The sequence below is a fragment of the Chenopodium album genome, chromosome 24 (assembly GCF_948465745.1).
Source record: "Chenopodium album chromosome 24, dcCheAlbu1.1, whole genome shotgun sequence".
Classification (NCBI taxonomy): domain Eukaryota; kingdom Viridiplantae; phylum Streptophyta; class Magnoliopsida; order Caryophyllales; family Amaranthaceae; genus Chenopodium; species Chenopodium album.
In genome coordinates, this window is record NC_137857.1 from 35,181,663 (window position 1) to 35,202,499 (window position 20,837).

Genomic DNA, 20,837 nt, shown 5'->3' on the forward strand with positions numbered 1-20,837 from the left:
GTATTTTACTTATGTTTTATCTTTTAGATATGTAGTATCTTGAATATATATAGAAATAGAACAGTTGGTGTAAAAGTGGAGTTGTATAATTTCAGTCAAGATTTAAGAATCAGGTGCATGACATCTAGAGTTATCATATCTAGAGTTGATCTTATAACACATTTGGTGGCAAGATGAGTTGCTTGTATTCTCGTATTAAATAAAAACGTGTTTGTATGGAACTATGGATCCTCTTTTTCCTCAAAGTTGCAGATCATGTTTTAACTCGATATCTCTCCGACTGATCTCTTTCTCTGAAAAAACACCACTAGGTTCCTGGCCTCGTTCGTTCTAGGAAGGTTGATCCATAATTTCGCAACAGGCTAGCTCTCTGATAACAAATGACAATTATTAACAAATAATAATGTTTTTCTAACAAGGTGTGCTAGCTTCAACCTTGTGACCAATGCCTAGTTGGACAGGGGCTGCTGCTTTATCAAGTGGGAAACTAATTTGGCTTAATATATTAATTTTCTGATTACAATTTTGGCATCTTGGTTATATTATAATTCGATTATTTTGAGTGTATGAGTTTAAAAATGAAAACAATGGGCAAGTACTAACCATGCCAAATGACTATTTAACAGTCTTCTTTACTTTCTTCTCTTGACTTGCAAAGTTCTTTTTTAATTATTCAGGTATGAACTCTAAACACGCGGTTTTAGATTCATATTATACACACTTTGCTTAATTTTGCCATTGTAGCTAGTATTTATGATCCTCCTAATGTCAAATGACATAACAAGGAGCTGAGACACGCGAATGCATGGGAATGTCTAGAGTTCTTCATATTTGCATTGTCATTTATTTTTACTCAATTTCCATCGCGATTTGCCAACCAAATTTCATAACTCATTTGTGTATAGACACATATGGTAACTATACAAACACCAGCACATACCATGCCAATCTCAATACCTTCTTCAATTCAATATCATCTAACTCTCAAATCAACTCGCGCTACTATAATATTTCAGTTGGGAAGGAACCTGACCGAGTTTATGGGGAAGCACTATGTGGAAGTGATATGACTTTCCAAGATTGTCATAGATGTCTCAATAACTCAATAAGTTTGCTTCCACGGATCTGTCAGCCACGGAAGGAAGCTTATGGATGGTACGACGACTGTATGCTAATTTATTCTAATCAAACAGGTGCATTTTGGACTTTCAGTACAAGACAACCTTCCTACTATCTAAGCAATGGAAATTCTGTGAGTGATAATAATGTTGAAGAGTTTAATCGAGTGCTAGGATCGTTATTGAATAGGATTCAAAACGAAGCTGCATCGGGTGGTTCTCAGCTTAAGTATGCAACCGGAAATGCTACTTATGGAAGCTTAAAGAATGTTTATGCACTTGCTCAATGTGATCCGGATTTATCATATCAAAGTTGCTTTAATTGTCTTGGAGATTGTATTAATAATATGTTTCCTAGTTGTTGCAATAACAGCATAGGAGCACGGGTTATTGGACCTAAGTGCAAGATAAGATACGAGCAGGATCTGTTTTACAACATTACTAGTCCACCACTTACTCCACCGTTAACAGCACCATCTCCTCCTCCTCCATCAGGTAACCGCGAAATTATTCAAGTTTTTACTTTTGAACATCAGAATTCTGAATTATAAGTTGGAATGCTAAAGTCTGAACTTTTAATGGATTAGGAAATTAATCCTTGTTATTTATTCTATTATATTTTTAGCTTAGCTAAGCTTATTTTATGGGAAAAATTATTAAATGTTGCTTCAAAGTTTCAATCTAAGATCCGTCGAGCTTTTGGAAAGTTGTTGCAAAAAAAATATGTACAAAATACAACTAGCCGAATAAAATAATAACCTTTTCTATTAGAGAAGTTTATGAAGTTCACCAAGTAGGGGCGTCGATTAAGATTTCGAGATAAGTGCATGCATAATATTGATGGCGGTAGTATCAAATTTAAAATTGAATGATTAGAACACGTTAATATAAACTTATTAGATTAAATAAGCATGTTATAATCAACAAGGTCGTATTAAGTTCAACTTATTTATTTGACTAAACTAAATTCCGCAAATAATACAAGAGCATTGTTGTTGGCATATGTAGCTATACCTCTGCTGCATCAGAAATTACTGAAACTCCGATGTTTCCATGGAATAAAATTGGCCAAAAAAGAACTTAATCGTGATCTGTCTCATAATCTTTTAAAGTACTATTATAATCTTTACTTAAGCTACTTTTTTTTTAACTTCATCATCTGCAGGAAATGGAAGCAATAAGGGAAAAATTGCCGTACTTATCATAGTTCCAATAGTCGTATTAATTGCTCTTGCAGTGGGCTTCACTTACTTGTGCCGAAGAAGAAAGAGAAGGAAAAATATTGAAAGTTTAAGTAAGTAAAAATTGTCTTCAATGTTTATATATATTGCTATTATGATGCTAGTCCTCTGATAATATTCTTAACCTATGATTTAGATAGTGAAAATTATGAAGAAAGCAGAGGTTACATGTCTCTACAATATGGTTTTGACACTATTAGGGTGGCAACAGACAACTTCTCTGATGACAATAAACTTGGCCGAGGTGGATTTGGTATCGTTTACAAGGTACTTATAGCATAATAAGCTAAAGAGATAATAAAAAAACCAAGCATTTAGTAAATTAGTACTAATCCATATCTTAAATTTATGGCGCATTAAGTTATATGTATATGTTCTAAAACCAGGGAAATTTACCAAATGGACAAGAAATCGCAGTGAAGAGACTGTCAAGGGATTCTGGACAAGGGGACGGCGAGTTTAAAACTGAAGTTTCGTTAGTGGCTAAGCTACAACACAGGAATCTTGTTAGGCTCCTTGGCTTCTGCTTAGAAAAAGATGAAAAAATACTCATCTATGAGTTTGTTCCCAACACTAGCCTCGATCACTTCTTGTTTGGTATGCTTTGATTTCTTTTTAAAGCATCAAATAAATTTATAAAACATGAATTGAATTTTATTTTAACTCATGTGTATGGTATCATTTGTGTGGTGCAGATATAAGCATGAGATCTGTTTTAGATTGGCAAACCCGCTACAAGATTATAATTGGCATTGCTCGAGGAATCCTTTATCTTCATGAAGATTCTCGACTACGTATTATCCATCGTGACCTTAAAGCCAGCAACATTCTTTTAGATGCAGATATGACTCCCAAGATTGCAGATTTTGGGATGGCAAGGCTATTTGGTGCTGACCAAACCCGGGGGGATACCAACAGAATTGTCGGTACCTAGTAAGTGTACCAAAGTAATTAGGACAGCTTCTTAGACTGATGTGATCGATCATTTTTATGGAAATCTAAAAAGGACATATAAGTGATATAACTATTAATTTTGGACAGAGTAGTTTGTAATTAACAGATTATAAAATCATCTTTTGCTTTGATATCACATAGATCTGATCATATTAATGAAAGCCTAATGTACGTAATTACTCTCCTTTATGCAGTGGATATATGGCACCAGAATACGTATTCCATGGATTCTTCTCTGTAAAATCAGATGTCTACAGCTTCGGCATATTAGCCTTAGAAGTTATCACAGGGCGAAAGAATTCTGGTTTTCAAAATGAGGAATACACGGAGGACCTAGTAAGCTTTGTAAGTGGTCAAGAATAAATACATCAACTTTGATCATGTCTTTAAAATTACTTGCTTTCCAGGCAAATTTCTATGTTGCATACTCCTGTAAAAATGTGCTGCAACTAATCTATGTCGCGTTCATAATTTAATGTCTTTGCACAGGTATGGAGAAATTGGAGAGAAGGTACAGCAATATCTGTCATTGATCCAATATTATCAACGGCGTCTACAACTGATATAATAAGATGCATACATATGGGCTTGTTATGCGTTCAAGAGAGTGTGGATGAACGTCCAACTATGTCATCTGTTGTGTTGATGCTCAGTAGCCGATCTCTCTCATTGCCAGTGCCTTCCCGTCCTTCATTCATCAGTGTTAATGCCACTAGGGACACTAACTCTGAGAGTTTGTCAACAAATGAGGTTTCGATTACTGATCTCCATCCACGTTAAACAGATTGTTCGTGAAGATCAAAGTTAATTGATACCTCGATCTTGTTAGATAAAAGTTGGGATTGGGATGATAAAGCAATAAATGGTTCAGTCTAGTATTTCGTAAACACTATTACAATCAAGATTAAATATAATAAGGTGAACCGGCCAACAATCAGTGAGGCAATTCATGATTGTGCAATTAAAAACTCAGCTTGCAGTTCCATGAATCGACCAACTTTAAATTAATTTGTTAGTCTTTTGTACATAAATAACCTTAGGACAAGTTCGTTCTACAATAGCTAGTTTTTTTTTTTTTTTTTTTTTTTTTTTTTTTTTTTTTTTTTTTTTTTTTTTAGTTTTTATACGAGAAAATGAACAAAGCTTGTTAAGCCATTGCAGTATATAAGTGGAGTACCAAAAAGTAAGAAGACCACTTAAAATTAAGCCTAGAATTAGTAAATTAAAGGATCCCAAAGACCACTTTGAAGTAAGCTAAGTAAACCACCAAAACGAACTTATAATTATCCATTTGTAACTATTACACTGTAAGACTCATACTTGTGCATCCAATTAAAGCTTGACCGTTATAATTAATTATGAACACTTTTTTAATTTGGAACTATTGTGTGTCCCAGGCGTCCAGGCGATGTCCTGGTTTGCTATTCTTTACTTTGTACTTCTTTAACTTAATAATTATGTTCAACTGTTTGTATATCTAGTATGTGATCCGAACATTGCTTCAGATGTTACTGTTTTATTTACCTCATATGTATTTATTTTTTAATCTTGTGAAGAATAAATAAATTAAATAACCTCTAATTTGAAAGAGAACGATAATGTTAATTATGTAGAATGTAAAACACTAATAAATGTTGGTTAAGATGGTAAGTGTATAACCTTTATTTGCTGCACGTTGCGGGTTTGAATCTAGATCAAACCATAATTTATTTATTTTGTTAAATGAATTTGCAAGATTACGTGTCACAAATTTCCAAAAAATGGGTATTACCACCACTTAACTAATTCCGTTTAGGATGTCGTAAAGTGGGCCCTTAAAGCCATGTGTCGCTTTATTATTGGCAAAAAAGCCATCCTAGCCCCCCACCGCCCCACCACAACCTACAACTGCCCTCCCCGAACCCACTATCAGCGGCGCATCCCCACCCAACCCACCTGAACCCTCCCCCTCTCTTTCCCGCAACATTTTCGGCCCCATAAACCACCAAACCCAAAACCCTCGTTCCCCAAAATGGCATGAAATCGGCCAGATAAGGCCACTGGAATATATAGCATACATAGCGCGATTTGATATAAATATTTTGCAGTATTGACTGTAACCAAATGCCTCTTTTTGGTTAGGACAAGTCTGAGTGATTGAACTAGCAGAGTCTCTTACACAAACCCGGCATGTTCCTAGAGGAACATCGCCTTTGCATATGACTAAAAAAATTTACTCTATCTGGACCATGTCCTGTAGTGAAGTTGTAGAAACCATAGGTGATTTGAGTGTCCGTAGCTAGGAAGTTTAGGACTGCTCTAAGGTTGGATTGGTAACTGCTAATTCCGGAATTCTTAGGGCAAGAATGAAACAAACAAACGAGTAAAACATGATTGATGACTTCATTTCTTTGATTTGTAAGGGAAGAATAGAAAATATGAACAAAAGAAAGGTGGAGTTTGGTACAATATAATTTTAATTAAAAACAAGTTAATTTTTGCATAATTTGACTGTTAGTACAATTGTTTAAAGCTTAGTTGTAAATCAATATGCCAAAATTTTATGTGTCATTCAATATTTTATGATGTATCTGCAATCAGTAGGGCAGGGGTTGCTTTGTCAAGTGGGAAATTAAATTGGATTTTTCCTTTTTTTTTTTAAACCAAGTTGGTTGTATTTATAATGTTGATGATTATTATAATTTAATATTTATGTTTTAGATTACGTATCTTGATTCTTGAATATAGAAATAGAACAGTGGGTGTAAAAGTAGAGTAATACGTACTCTATAATTGACTTTCCCCTGTTTTTATTTTTGTAATTCTTTTTTGTTACATTATTTTTGGAATGATTTAGAGTTAATTACTTACTTTCGAATTAATCAAGATCAGATGTTGATAGAGATGCAAAGTGCATTGCACAGGTATGGAGAAATTGGAGAGAAGGTACAGCAATATCGGTCATTGATCCAATATTATCAACGGCGTCTATAACTGATATAATAAGATGCATACACATGGGCTTGTTATGTGTTCAAGAAAGTGTAGATAACCGTCCAACTATGTCTTCTGTCGTCTTGATGCTCAGTAGCCAATCAATCTTTTTGCCGGTTCCTTCTCATCCTTCATTCATTATTAGTGTTAATGCTAGACAATAAGAGATTACTATTTCAACTAATGAGGTTTCGATTACTGATCTCCATCCACGGTATACCGATTGTTCGGGTAGGTTGCAGTTGTTTGATTAGTTAGATAGCATAAATATTAGTTCTGTCTAGTATTTCGTTAACACGCGTACAAAATACTAATAAATATGCAATTGACATTTTCAAATTTTAATTTGTATCATTGTTATTTATAAGTGTTAAATTTTGTAAAAAAAATATGAATGGGTTTGGGTAACCCGAATAAAGGAGAAGGAGAGTAAGGTCCACAAACAAGCCACCTTACAAACTCCTGCTCGATCTTTCTCTTAGAAAACACCCATAGTTTCCTCATCCGTTTTAGAAAGGTCAACTCACAAACATTTGCTTGATCTCTCTTAAAAAAACATCCATAGTTTCCTCATTCGCTCAGAAAGGTCTCCCCACAAACCTCTGCTCGATCTTTTTCTTAAAAAACACCCATAGGTTCCTCGTTCGTTCTAGGAAGGTAGCCCCATAGTTTTACAATAGACTCTACAATTGACCAATAATGTTGTCGTTTCTAACAAGGTGTGCTACATTGTCACTAGTAGTCTAGTGACTAGTGGGACAAGGGCTGCTGCTTTATCAAGTGGGAAACTAAAGTTGGCTTATTGTATCATTTTTTTGAATAACAATCTGGCAACTTGGTTGTATATATTCGAATTTAGAAATTATACAATGAGAAAGTACCAACCATGCCAAAAGACTGTTTTCCACACTCTCCCATATTCAGTTTCTTCTCATAAATTCTTCCTTTTTCTAGTCTTCCATCTTCGAGTATGAACTCAACAAACGCGGTTGTTATACACATTCTCCTTAATAATTTCGCCATTTGTAGCTTGTATACATGATCTCCCTTACGTCGAACCACAAAATAGGGAGCTGATCTGAGATTTAAAAATGAGAATTTCAAGAGTTCTTTATATTTTGATTCTTATTCATTTTTACTTCATCTCCATTTCGTTTAGCCAACCAAATTTCATAACTCATTTGTGTATAGACACTTATGGTAACTATACAAACACTAGCACATACCACACCAATCTCAACACCTTCTTCACTTCAATATCAGCCAACACTCAAATCAACTCGCGCTACTATAACTTTACACTTGGCAAGGACCCTAATATAGTATATGGGGACGCGCTATGTGGAAGTGAACTGTCCTTCCAAGATTGTTATACATGCCTCAATAACTCAATTACTCTGCTTCCACGGCTCTGCCCCACGCAAAAGGAAGCTTCTGGGTGGTACGACAATTGTATGCTACGCTATGCAACTCGATCATCTGCACTGTCGAGCATGAGCTCAAGACAACCTGCCTACTACTTAACAAACTCGGCTAGTGTGCCTGATAATATAGCTAAAGACTTTGATGAAGTGCTAGGATCACTATTGAACAAGATTCAAAATGAAGCTGCTTCGGGTGATTCTAGACTTAAGTATGCAACCGGAAATAGTACTTATGGAAGCTTGAAGAATGTTTATGCAGTTGCTCAATGTTCTCCGGACTTGTCATATCGAAACTGTTTTAATTGTCTTGGTGATTGTATTAATAATGTGTTTCCTAGCTGTTGCAATAATAGCATAGGAGCACGGGTTGTTGGATCTAATTGCGAAATAAGGTACGAGCAGGATTTGTTTTACAACATTACTAGTCCTCCTTCTCCTCCACCATCGACAACACCATCTCCTCCACCGTCGACAGCACCATCTCCTCCACCATCAGGTAAATGCAAAATAATACAAGATTTTACTTTCAAATATCATAATTCTACATTATAAATTGGATTGCTAAACTATGTGCTTTTAAATGGATACTCAGTTAGTACATTAATGTATATCTAGTTGTCAAACATGGGTTATGAAATCAATCCAAATCTTGCTATTTGTTCTATTATGTATATAATTTATTTATTTATTTTGAATCAAATTATGTATATTATTTTAGCTTAGTTAATATAGCTTATCTTATGGGAAAATTATATGTTACATTCAAAGAATTAAAATAAGAACCTTGAGCATGTGGGAATCGAAGTGGTCAGTGGACAATAAAATGAATAGGTACATAACACAAGTAGTCGAAAAAAATATATATTTTTCTTTTAGAAAAGTTTATGAAGCTCACCAACTAGGTCCTCTACTAATTAAAATTTCGAGATAAGTGCAAGTATAAATATAATGATGGTGATACTATTACATTAAGCTTTGATAGAATAATTAATTAGAACACGTCAATGTATACTTATTAGATGGAAATCAAGGATAGCTTAGTTGGTTAGAGCTTCCCTGTTGGTTCACTACTAGAATTCGGTGAAATTGCAACTGATTTTTTATGACCTTCATTAAAACGGTCGCAAAATTGGAATTAATAGAACTAACTGAAACTCCAATGTTCTATGGAATAATGGAATAAAATCGGCCTCAGTACAAGGACATAATTGTGATATGCTTTTACAGTACTATTGTAAATAATATTTCAGCTACTTGTCAACTTCATAATCTGCAGGAAATGACAGCAACACGGCAATAACCACGGTACTTATCATAGTTCCGACAGTTGTATTAATTGCTGTTGCAGTAGGCTTCATTTACTTGTATCGAAGAAGAAAGACAAGGAAAAATGTTGAAAGTTTAAGTAAGCAAAAGAATGTCTTCTCTGTTTATAATCATTTATGGTACTTGTATATATCTTGATATAATGAGGCTAATCCTTTGATTTTTTTAACCTTTGATCAAGATGATGAAAATGATGAGGAAACCAGAAGTTATATGTCTCTGCAATATGGTTTTGACAGCATTAGAGTGGCAACAGATAACTTCTCAGATGCTAATAAACTTGGTCGAGGTGGATTTGGTTTTGTTTACAAGGTACTTATAACATCGTAAACTTATGATTGAAAAACTAAGTATTATAAAAATTATATTGCAACGTTTCGTTTTGCCCAAAAGCTTTCACATATTTGGTCGAGTGTTGCAACTTTTTTAAAGCAGGGGAATGAAGTTTTATTTGACTAATTTTTGTAGAATGGGGCATAAGTTATATGTGTATGTTTGCTTAAACCAGGGAAAGTTATCAAATGGACAAGAAATCGCAGTGAAGAGACTGTCGAGGGATTCTGGACAAGGTGACAGCGAGTTTAAGACTGAAGTTTTGTTAGTGGCTAAGCTTCAACACAGGAATCTTGTTAGGCTCCTTGGCTTCTGCTTAGAAAAGGAAGAAAGACTACTCATATATGAGTTTATTCCCAACACTAGCCTTGATCACTTCTTGTTTGGTATGATTTGACTTCTTTTTAAAGCATGAAATATGATGACATAAATTTATGAAACATGAATTGAACTTTATGCTAACTTCTTATGTGCAGATGTAAGCATGCGTTCTGTTTTAGATTGGCAAACCCGATACAAGATTATAATTGGCATAGCTCGAGGAATTCTTTACCTTCATGAGGATTCTCGACTAAGAATTATCCATCGTGACCTTAAAGCCAGCAACATTCTTCTAGATGAAGATATGGCTCCCAAGATTGCAGATTTTGGTATGGCAAGGTTATTTGGAAATGACCAAACACAGGGAGATACCAGTAGAATCGTCGGTACCTAGTAAGTAAATCATGCTAATAAGAACATTTCCCTAGACTTTTAGTATGTTGTCATTATTCTAAACATCTAAAAAATGACATCAAACTTTAATTTGCTTTGATGTCACATATATATGATCATATGAACAAGCAAACCATGAAATATATCAAAGCCTAATGTCGTAATTAATCTCCTTTATGTAGTGGATATATGGCACCAGAATATGTTTTCCATGGATTCTTCTCCGTAAAGTCAGATGTCTACAGCTTCGGCATACTAGTCCTAGAAGTTATTACAGGTCGGAAGAATTCTGGCTATCAAAATGGGGAATACACAGAGGACCTATTAAGCTTTGTAAGTGTTGAAGCATTTCTTGTATCATATTAGACGACATCTTTATAGATTACTCACTTTAAATACAAATTTCTATGCTCCAGACTCTGTAATAATGTCCTGTAACTAATCTATGTTGGCTTCATAATGTCCCACATACAGGTATGGAGAAATTGGAGAGAAGGTACAGCAATATCAGTCGTTGATCCAACATTATCAACGGCGTCAAAAACAGATATAATAAGATGCATACACATGGGCTTGTTATGTGTTCAAGAAAGTGTGGATGACCGTCCAACTATGTCTTCTGTCGTGTTGATGCTCAGTAGCCGCTCGCTCTCATTGCCGGTTCCTTCTCATCCTTCATTTGTCACTGTTGTCAGTGTTAATGCGACTGTGGACAGTAACTCTGATAATCATGAGGAAAGACAATTAGTGAGTTTGTCCACAAATCAGGATTCCATCACTGATCTCCAACCACGTTAAACAGATTATTTGTGAAGATCTCTTGGGGGATAAAAGTTCAGATTAAAATGATAGAGAAATTAAATTGGTGGTTAAATTATTATTTTGTAAGCACTTGTATAATCAAGATTACATATAAAGTGAACCACGATTAGTACAGTCACTCTGTCACCATTTCAGTACCTTCGAAGCCTGCTTTCCTGGCATCGAATGATGTGGTTGATCATCTACTCGAAAGTGAGCAACGGCCTCCCTTTGAAGTGTCCATTAACGAAGTATCATTATCAACACTTGATCCTCGTTTCAAGCAAATATTTCAACAAATGGTAAGTTTGTAAGGGAAATAACCGTCAACTTTCGTGCATGGAAATGCTAGTCTACCCCAAATAATTTTCAATTTACCTAATAATATTTCCTTCGAAGTGGTAATGGATGGTAATTTGGTAAAAAAAAAAAAAAAAAAAAAAAAAAAAAAAAAAAAAATGAAGAAACACATGTTTGAGGATAAGATTGCCTTAACCATGGCAATTGCAATGTAAAATTTATTTGGTTCTTTCTAATTTACACTTAAAATTATTTCCTGTTACCAACATTTAATTATAATTGTCTATCAAACAAAACACAAAAGGTTTAATGTTTTTCAATTCATAGTACTTTGAAATTACATTTTCTAATTGTAGGAAGTAAATTGAAAACAATATATATGCCTCAATTGATGTCAAGTTTATAGTGTTGCTCCCTCTAAGTACAATTAGATACTTAGTATTTAGCTCATGCTCTAATAATTTCAAGTTCTTGCATCCTAGTTCCCGGTTAAATATTTGTAATTGAAAATAAGAGATGGTAATAAAAAAAAAAAAAAAAAAAAACAATTGGAACTGCCAAATTGGAAAGACAAAACAAACAAAAAAAAAAAAAATGAATAGCCCTGAAAACAATCAATTGATTTTGGTAAAGTTTATTCCGTAAGTGGATAATTACTTACTACGTAAAGAAAAGATTAGTGATGTTTGAAGAGGTCATAATGCATATTTTTAGAGCTTGTTAGAAATAACCTCACGAGTCAATGCATTATACAAATGGAGTACCAAAAAGTAAGAAGACCACTTATATTAATTTAATCCTAGTCTTGGTAAATTAAGGAATTCAAAGACCACCACTTAAAGTAAGAATACTTGTTTAACCACTTAATTGTTACTTCCTTACTTAAATTATTTCCAATTTTAACTATTAATCCATAAGACTAGAACTTGTCAATCCAATTAAAGCTTGACACATTATTATTAACTCTGAACACTCTATTACTTTAGAATTAAAGTTATAACTTGACCAAAGACTTGCAAAGATGCCACCTGAAAAAACAAGATGCTATATATATTTTTTTATTGGTTTACTCATTTGAAGGGTTTGACCCATAGTTCTATGTATTTGATATATACCATCACCTTAGGTTAAAAAATAAATAAAAATAAAATTAAATTAAACTTTAGTGTAATATATATTCAAGTAGTATAATATTCAAGCAATGAGATCATAAACTAGACAAAATTAAAGGGATAAAAATGGCTCAAAAAATAATCCAAATTTTGGTAACACTAATAATCCATAAGCTAATTCTACTAATTATGATATCGAAATCAACATCCGGTATAAACTATGTCTGCTCAAACAAAACTATGTTCGATAACAATAACCGATATCAAGCCAACCTAAACACCCTCTTCCGTTTTCTCTCTTCCAATTCGACCAACCCCACCGGCTTTCACCAAGCAGTTTCAGGCAACGGCAAGAATGCTAAAGACATCGAGGCTGTTTATGGCCACTTCCTTTGTCGCGGAGACCAAAATACCAGCTCGTGTCAAGATTGTGTTACCACGGCTACCACCACGGACCTCCCAAAGCTATACTGTCCTAACCGAAAAGAAGCAATTATATGGTACGACGAGTGTATGGTTAGGTACTCTAACAAGTCATTTTTTAACACGATGGATGATTCGTTGGCGGTGATTATGTGGTACACTGGAAGCATAAATACTACGGGTAATGCTACCCGGTTCATGGAGCTTATGTACAACATGATGAACAACGTGATCGCGGTGAGAGCTGCTGATGGAGGGAAACAGAAGAAATTTGCCACAGATTTAGTGAAAGTTTCTAAGTTTCAGACAATATATGGGTTAGGGCAGTGTACACCTGACTTAAGCGCAAGTGATTGTAATCTGTGCTTGGTGGATGCTATTGGAAAATTTACGGTGAGTCAATTTGGAAGAGTTTTGCAGCCTAGCTGCTATGCTGAATACGATGTTCGTCCTTTCTTCGATTTGTCATCACTTCCCGCACCACCATCCTCGCAACCATCAGAACCACCAATACCATCACCAACAGATAATTTCGGCCACTCTAGTGGTAAGTTACATTTTGTTGCCTAATTCAAGATTTTTTTTTTTTTTTTTTTTTTTTGACAAAGCCTAATTTAAGTTATATGATGCTATATTTAATCATTCTTTAAAGTAAATAAAAATATATTTTTAAAGTATACATTCAAATGAATCTAATAATTTCCAGCATGAATTTAATATATTATACTACCTGCATTACATGTTATTTACAATGATTTGACATAAACAAGAGAGGAAAAATGTCTAATCGTTGTAAATAATATGTAACGGAGGTAATATCTTAAGAATAAATAATACGGAGTACAAAAGTTATATTACTGCAAGTATTACTAATGAAAGAATTACGCTAATTTCCGACTTGATATTGTAGGAAACGTAAGCAACACGGGGAAAACTGCCATTTTAATCGCAGTCTCAACATTTCTGTTAATTTTCTTGCAGTGGGATTCTAGATCTATATCTTGTTTAGATAGAAAACAAAAGGCATGAAAAAAAGTTGGATACATGCGAATAAATTTGTACTTCACATTACATATGTGGATGTATCTCATACGCTAACTATGTAATTAATCTTTCTTAACCTTCGATTTTTTATGATGCAGAAATACTTGCTTGGACCTGGTTCACAATAATATTATTGTGAACCCAAGGTTTATACACACGCAACTGACGTTATATTGAACATAGTGACCTTTATTTTTAACATAGTAACCTTATTTTTAAGATAGTAACCTTTATTAAAAGTTGTATAACGTCTAATACTATTGTGAACTTGAAGTACGACGTTATTACCCTAATTTTAACATAGTGACCTTAATTATTAATATTGACCTTATAAAATATTTCATTAAAAAAATTAACCTCTTACAGCCTATATTTTACCAAAATGACTTTTATTTTCAACATAGTAACCTTCATTTTATTATAGTGACTCTTTTTTTAATAATAAAACAACCATAGTTTCTCTAATGTTAGTGGTTCACAATAAATTAGTGTGAACCAGGTTCATTTAAGAATTTGTACTTCTCCAATCCCTTCATTGCAGAATTTGGTGACCCTTAAGCCACTTATGATTTCCAAAAGTAACACTCCAAACCCGTAAACATCTGACTTAATGGAAAATTGGCCTTGCTGCACATACTCTGGCGGCATGTACCCACTGCACAATCATGTTAATTAACAGTGAGTTAGTCTTTATGTGAAGCATTGCACCTATGCAAGTATTCATCAAAAGATCATCAAATGTATGACCAGATCAATGCTAGAAATGCATATTAAATGTGTTTGAAAGTAAGAATATTACATGGTGCCACATATTTTGCGTGTATCTTCATGAGTTTGATCCATACCAAGGAGCCTTGCCATGCCAAAATCTGAAATCTTTGGGTTCATTTCATCATCTAAAAGTATATTGCCGGCTTTTAGGTCACGATGGATAACTAATAGCAGAGATTCTTCATGTAGGTAAAGCAATCCTCGAGCAACGCCTCCTATGATTTTGTAGCGAGTTTGCCAATCAAGAGTTACACGCTTGATGACATCTACATGCATGAAAAAACTAGCAAGGTATTGATAAGGATCGGAAATTAAAGAAATTGGCTTATCTGTTATTCTCTAGTTTGGATAATTCATCCCGGCCTCCTGTTCAAGATGCCGGAAGATTATGTTTACATGGCTTCAGCATAAAATATGAAAGGAAAATGATTAATGCAACTTTAAAGACTATGTATAAGGACAAACATTTTAAAAAAATAAAATAAAAATAGTCAGATGTATAATAAAATATTGTACATTTGTTAATCTGTTATAAAATTACCTTAAAATAATCAAAAGTTACCTTGTAACGAATGAAAGTTACTCCATGTATATAATTTATCCTGATATAAATAAAATTTATTTATGTTATATTAATAAAAATTTATCAAACAAAAGGCTAAAATTTACCCTAAATTCAATAAAAATTACCTTAATGTACAATAGTATTACTGTACATCGGATATATACACAAGTTTTTGATGTATAAGATGCTTGAAAAATAAAAAGATCGGATTAGGAATAACTAAACACTACTTACACCAATTGTCATGTATGTGTTAGTTTTTGTTTTATATTCTCAAATTTATACGAATTGAATTACTATTTTACAATTTTCATTTGATGCTAATTAAGATTACTATAATTAGATGAAGGTGGAAATAAATATACCGAATAGAAAGTAATCCAAGCTTTTATTTGGTAAAAGCTCATAGCTAAAAGTCTTTCTTCTCCTTCCAAGCAATAACCTAGGATTCTCACCAAATTCTTATGTTGAAGCCTTGCCACAAGGATAACCTCATTCTTAAACTCTTAAATACCTTGCCCACAATTTCTTGTTAGCCTCTTGACGGCTATTTCTTTGCCACTCGGAAACCTACCCTGAATCGTTATTTGTTAGATAAGATTAATAAGATTAGCAAAATGTACAACTTTATTTCCTCTTTCTTAAATATACACCTACTTATACAGTTATATGTCATGAATACATACTTCATTTGTTCTTAAATGATTGTCATGTTTGACTTTTTTCACTATTCATAAACTAATTTTGACTATCGTTTTTTAATAACATATTAAAAAAAAAAGATATTATCATGAATTATATTATTAAAAAAAAGTACTTGGTAGAGTGTAAAACATATTCTTTAACTTAGACCATGAGCTTAAATTTTTGGTTGACTTGGTCAATTAAATTAAGCTCTGATACCATGTTAATGGACAAACTCAACCAAAAGCATAAACTAATGGCTGAAGCTCAAAAACAAAATTTATACTCTATCTGTATTAATATAAAGTTTCGTAATATTAACTTTAAATAACCTTTAATAATAATTAATTATATATATCTAAGATCAAAATAGTACATTGACATATGTCAAATTTGACTGAGTCAATTATCCAGAAACGAGGGACTCGTAGATGGATAATGTGACATCAATTAGTAACATCAACTATACTAGATGTGATAATACTTGGGAATGGGTCAATGGGGACAAACTATATTGTAAGAGTACCTTATATACTATGCCAAACCCACCTCTGCCAAGCTTGGTAGTATCAGAAAAATTCCCCGTAGCACTTTTGATAGAGCTGAACTCCATTTTCAATGATTGAAACATCTCATCACCAGCTTCAAGAAATTAAAACAGGAGTTAGCAGCGTACAAATTAAATCAGATAAAGTCATCGTCCACAATCCGACAACATACATATTACGGAGTATTATTGTTACTAGTATGTACAAAAATATGATCACCATTTTTCCTTATTGTTTGCGCCAAATTTACCTTTAAAACTCTTTGGTGCCTTTATCTTCAACCAGTAGTAACAACCAAAGAGAGTGACGAGTAGTAGCAAACATGTAATAGTGAGGGGAACTACAAAGAGGGTAAAAAGTCTCCACTTCTTAGATTTCTTTCCTACAAAACCATAATCAAGGAATCAATTCAATGCACGCAACTTTTGAAATTGGAGAAGGTGTATATATGGTAGGTACTCGGCTTTTCTCTTATTTTTATTAATGTTTTTGCAAACACTACCTCCGTTTTTTTTTTTGGTGCAACAAATGAGCTTGCACGTACTTATATGTAGTCATTTTTTTTTTTCAAAAGGAAAGTAGTAATATATATTAAGATCAAATAAAAATTAATTAAGGTAATTAGGTTAGTAAAGTACCTTTTCTTCTTAACATAGAGGAAGGTGGTGGAGAAGCAAAAGACATCGGTGAAGATGACCGTGATGGCTTCAAAGATTCCAAATACGTAGCATTATAAATGGGAAAATTCTCCAATCGAATTTTGCAGCTTGTACAGTAAACTCTATTGGTTAATCCATAAAGATTAACAAGAGAATAATTGATGGTATCATCCAGACATCGATAACAATCAGAGTACTCTAAGTCTAGAGTGCATTGTGTGTTGAAGTATTAAGAGATAAAAAGAAAGAGATAAAAGAACATAAAAGCAAAATAATCTGATAATATTACTCACTTAATCATAACTTGAAAATACAAAGACTTCTTAAATAGGCTAAGGAATTTTACCATAATTCCTATCTTCAAGGACAACTAGGCCCCACTAAATATGCCACTAACAACATAACTTAGATCAATAACCCACAACTTAACAAACTCCTACTTACATGAAAACATGATAATAAACTATGACCCTATTAACCCACTAACATCATTAAGCTAGAAAATAGCAACTAAGATAATTAATTAATTTTTTGAATCACACACTAACATTGTGCGAATGCGTAAATAATGTAGTCGCTGCTAACACTAGCTTTGCCTGCTGCATACTTTGTCCGAGAATCACCGGAGGCCGCCTCTTTTTGCAACTTGGCAAGCAAGGTTGCGGCAGTTTGGTTGAACTTGACCTTGTCGCTAAAATGAGAATCGTCTTCCTCATGGAACCAAGGGCCAAACTCCATTTTACTAAATATGTAACGGTTAGAGTACCGTAACATACACGTTTGATACCGTCCGATAGCATCTTTTTGGTTAGGGTATGCTAGGACAATTGCGGCTGCTGCTTGACTAAGGCACGTATGGCAATCATCAACGGAGATGTCTGTCGTACATAGACCAATCCCATTTACGATGTCCATGTGCTGGCCAACCGAGAAGTTGTAGAAGCCATAGTCGATTTTTGTATCTGATGTTATCGTTGAAAGAAGGGTATTAAGGTTTTTTTTTAAATGTACTATTAGCAGTGTAGTTTCCAAATGTATCTTGACAAACAGTGGAGTCGAAAAGGGGTTGGGAGGTTATAGGTGTGGTCAAGTAAACTACTCGTAGTATTTGGGAAATGACAATGAGAATTACTGGTATCATCGTTGATCTAAACTTTAATTTGGATTAAAATATTGTGAAAATGGTAAGAAAATATATAAACAAATTGATGTAATTCTATCAGAAATATTATCAAAATATCTATCGAAAAACATACATTGAAAAATACTCCGTATTAAATTTGAAAGAAATTTTCATTTGAAGAAATTTCAAAATACAGGTGGAGTCAAGTAGGTCCAACGACACTAATTAATACAAGCGTACAAGAACATGTATAAGCTTGACTGGAATCGATGAAAGTTTAAAATGCTCCATAATTTACTTATTGAGACCATTTTGTTTGACAACGCTTTTTTTGGGTTGGTAAATCATCCCAATTTCCAACTCAAAATCTATATCTATACTTATATATTAAAATGCGTTCCTAAAACAGAATATGTTTCACGTGTCACCTTTTTCTAAAGTTGGACATGTCAGCAATATGTGCCACATATCACTATAAACATGACATGTCACCTTCACAACATAGTTTACATTTAAAACATGCTTATAACAAGACTTGAACTCAAGACCAACAAGTTTTAAGTTGCAAGTTTTACCATCTTAGCCATTTATTAATTGTGTTTTTTTATCCAACAAAATTATACTTGTAATTAACTTAGATAAGTTAATTGGTGTTTCATTATACTAATTGTTCCATTATGTAATGATTGAGTTTGACAACTAAAAACTGTTTATAGTAAGACTTAAACTCGAAACCAGCATGTACAAACTAGCAACCCAGGGCATCCTCCGGACCACACACTAGTTGTAAATTAAAAATATATACTCCAACTTTTTTGAGTACTTTATATTGATCTTCATAAATATTCACTAATGAGTCATTTAATTAATTTAAAATAAACAATTAATGTACTGTACTTTATCGTGTTTAACGAAGACAATAATGAAAAAGGTATTTAATGATTTCGTTGGTTAATTACATGTCTTCACCAACTGTGAAGGATATTTAGGAAACTCTAGCGGAGTATAATAAATTGGGGGTATGAAGATATATTTACATGAAATAGAAATAAGTATTATAACTTTATAAGTCATTGATAACTCGGTTTTAATTTGGCTTTACAGATAAAAATGAAACAAAAACTGATATATATAATGAGAAAACTAATCATTCGTAAGTGTTAATGGTACGATATAAAAAAGACGCAAAAATGACCTTATAATAAGGTAAATAACTCAATAATTACTCTATTTTAAAAATGATATTATTTGAATATTGAATTTGTTCAACCCGACCTAAAGTAAGTCAAACACAAGAAGGATCTGAAATCTGGATTGGAATTGACCCTAGATTGAATCAATCATAGGTTATCCTAATAAAATTAAATCGAAGTTAATCGAATTGAAATCAACTCGATGACCCAAAGTCACCTGACCCAAAATTAACCTGGTCAAACTCGTTTTAAAGTTAATACAAATGTATCCGAACCAAATATGAATTGATTTGATGTTGATCAGACATTAGCTCGATAGATCTTCACTTGATATAACCCGACTCGAAATTAATTCAACCCAAACCGAGGAAGCTTATGTTAAAAGGGTAGCTTTGAACCCAACAGATCCAATCCTTTGTAGGTTAAAAAGGATAACTTTGAACCCAGCGGACTCAACCCTTCGTACTTTTGTAGGTTAATTTAAACTACATTCAATTACTTGAATTGACACCCCTTCTTATGAATATATTTTTTTGACTAGTATTTTCTCCAAATGTAGTAATGTACAATCTATTGAACCCATAAAGCACGTCCAATTGAACTTGCACGTCCAATTGAACTTATAAAGCACGCCTTTGTGGTTGACAGTCGACACCGTAGTCTATTCGCTAAGTGTCTGTTATATTACCCCGTCAAGTACGTTGCAAGACCTTATCAGTTTTTCTTCTACCTTAATTATTTTTTCTTGACAATGAACTAAAAGTGTTGAACTTTCTAATTTCAAGCAATGCCCCCACATGATCAAAATTTTCCTCATTTCATAAATGCATTCATTTAACTTTTTACGTTGTTGTATTAAATTAAAATTATTTATATTAATTCTCGATTATACTTATTAAAAATTATTTTTACTGAATTCAAATTATTTTTAGTGAACTAAAATATTGAAAAACATTATTTTAAGAAGTATTGTTCTTTTCATCTTATTTTGTTGAATTAAAACTATTTTTGTAGAAATAATTTTTTTTGGTGAACTTAAGTTATTTTAGTCTTACGTATAAATTTCAAAGTTAGAATACTCTGTAAATAAATATATACTCATCGTAATATACTTTTATATTTTTTTTTATGTATAAATCACTGTAAATGGTCAAGGGCGTGTGAATATAATTTTAAAGACCAAATTTTTCAAGATTTATGGGCTAAGTAAAGGCTTGTTCACATTTACTGAATTGAGCAGAATTGAACTGAAATGAATTTAACTGAGCTGATTGGAGCTGAACTGAACTGATTAGAGTTGATCTGAACTGAATTAAACTGAGCTGAAATGAATATTTTATTAGAGAAGAAAATTGAGAGCTGAACTGAACTGAAATTAAGTAAATGTGAACAGACCCTAAGTAGGTTTTGTTTATTAAACCCAAAACTAGATTTAATCTTTTTTTTTTTAATTATAATTTATAATCGGCTACAATTCCTAAGTGTCGTTCGTTAGCGCTGCTAGTCAAAGTCAAGTACATCATACTAAGGG

General features: G+C 33.1%; 4 protein-coding genes across 4 annotated transcripts; 3 read left to right on the top strand and 1 right to left on the bottom strand.

Annotated features, from left to right (window-relative positions):
• Positions 1-805: 805 nt before the first annotated feature.
• Positions 806-4,093, top strand: LOC145611099 (cysteine-rich receptor-like protein kinase 25). Its single transcript, XM_081666339.1, has 7 exons — positions 806-1,613; positions 2,254-2,406; positions 2,496-2,626; positions 2,746-2,956; positions 3,055-3,292; positions 3,508-3,658; positions 3,803-4,093. The coding sequence occupies exons 1-7, from the start codon at positions 806-808 to the stop codon at positions 4,091-4,093; spliced, it is 1,983 nt and encodes a 660-aa protein (XP_081522465.1).
• A 3,088-nt stretch (positions 4,094-7,181) lies between these two features.
• On the top strand, positions 7,182-11,325 carry LOC145611787 (cysteine-rich receptor-like protein kinase 25). The gene is made up of 7 exons (XM_081667156.1): positions 7,182-8,206; positions 8,987-9,115; positions 9,218-9,348; positions 9,545-9,755; positions 9,846-10,083; positions 10,266-10,416; positions 10,558-11,325. Exons 1-7 carry the CDS (start codon positions 7,378-7,380, stop codon positions 10,879-10,881), a joined length of 2,013 nt encoding a protein of 670 aa, XP_081523282.1. The 5' UTR covers positions 7,182-7,377; the 3' UTR covers positions 10,882-11,325.
• Positions 11,326-12,422: 1,097 nt separating this feature from the next.
• On the top strand, positions 12,423-13,424 carry LOC145611257 (cysteine-rich receptor-like protein kinase 25). Its single transcript, XM_081666569.1, has one exon. The coding sequence runs from the start codon at positions 12,423-12,425 to the stop codon at positions 13,287-13,289; it is 867 nt and encodes a 288-aa protein (XP_081522695.1). The 3' UTR covers positions 13,290-13,424.
• An 840-nt stretch (positions 13,425-14,264) lies between these two features.
• On the bottom strand, positions 14,265-17,728 carry LOC145610963 (cysteine-rich receptor-like protein kinase 8). Its single transcript, XM_081666219.1, has 7 exons — positions 17,539-17,728; positions 16,970-17,194; positions 16,582-16,713; positions 16,310-16,425; positions 15,614-15,674; positions 14,563-14,800; positions 14,265-14,418 (listed from the first exon to the last, which is right to left on the bottom strand). The coding sequence occupies exons 1-7, from the start codon at positions 17,726-17,728 to the stop codon at positions 14,265-14,267; spliced, it is 1,116 nt and encodes a 371-aa protein (XP_081522345.1).
• Positions 17,729-20,837: the final 3,109 nt, after the last annotated feature.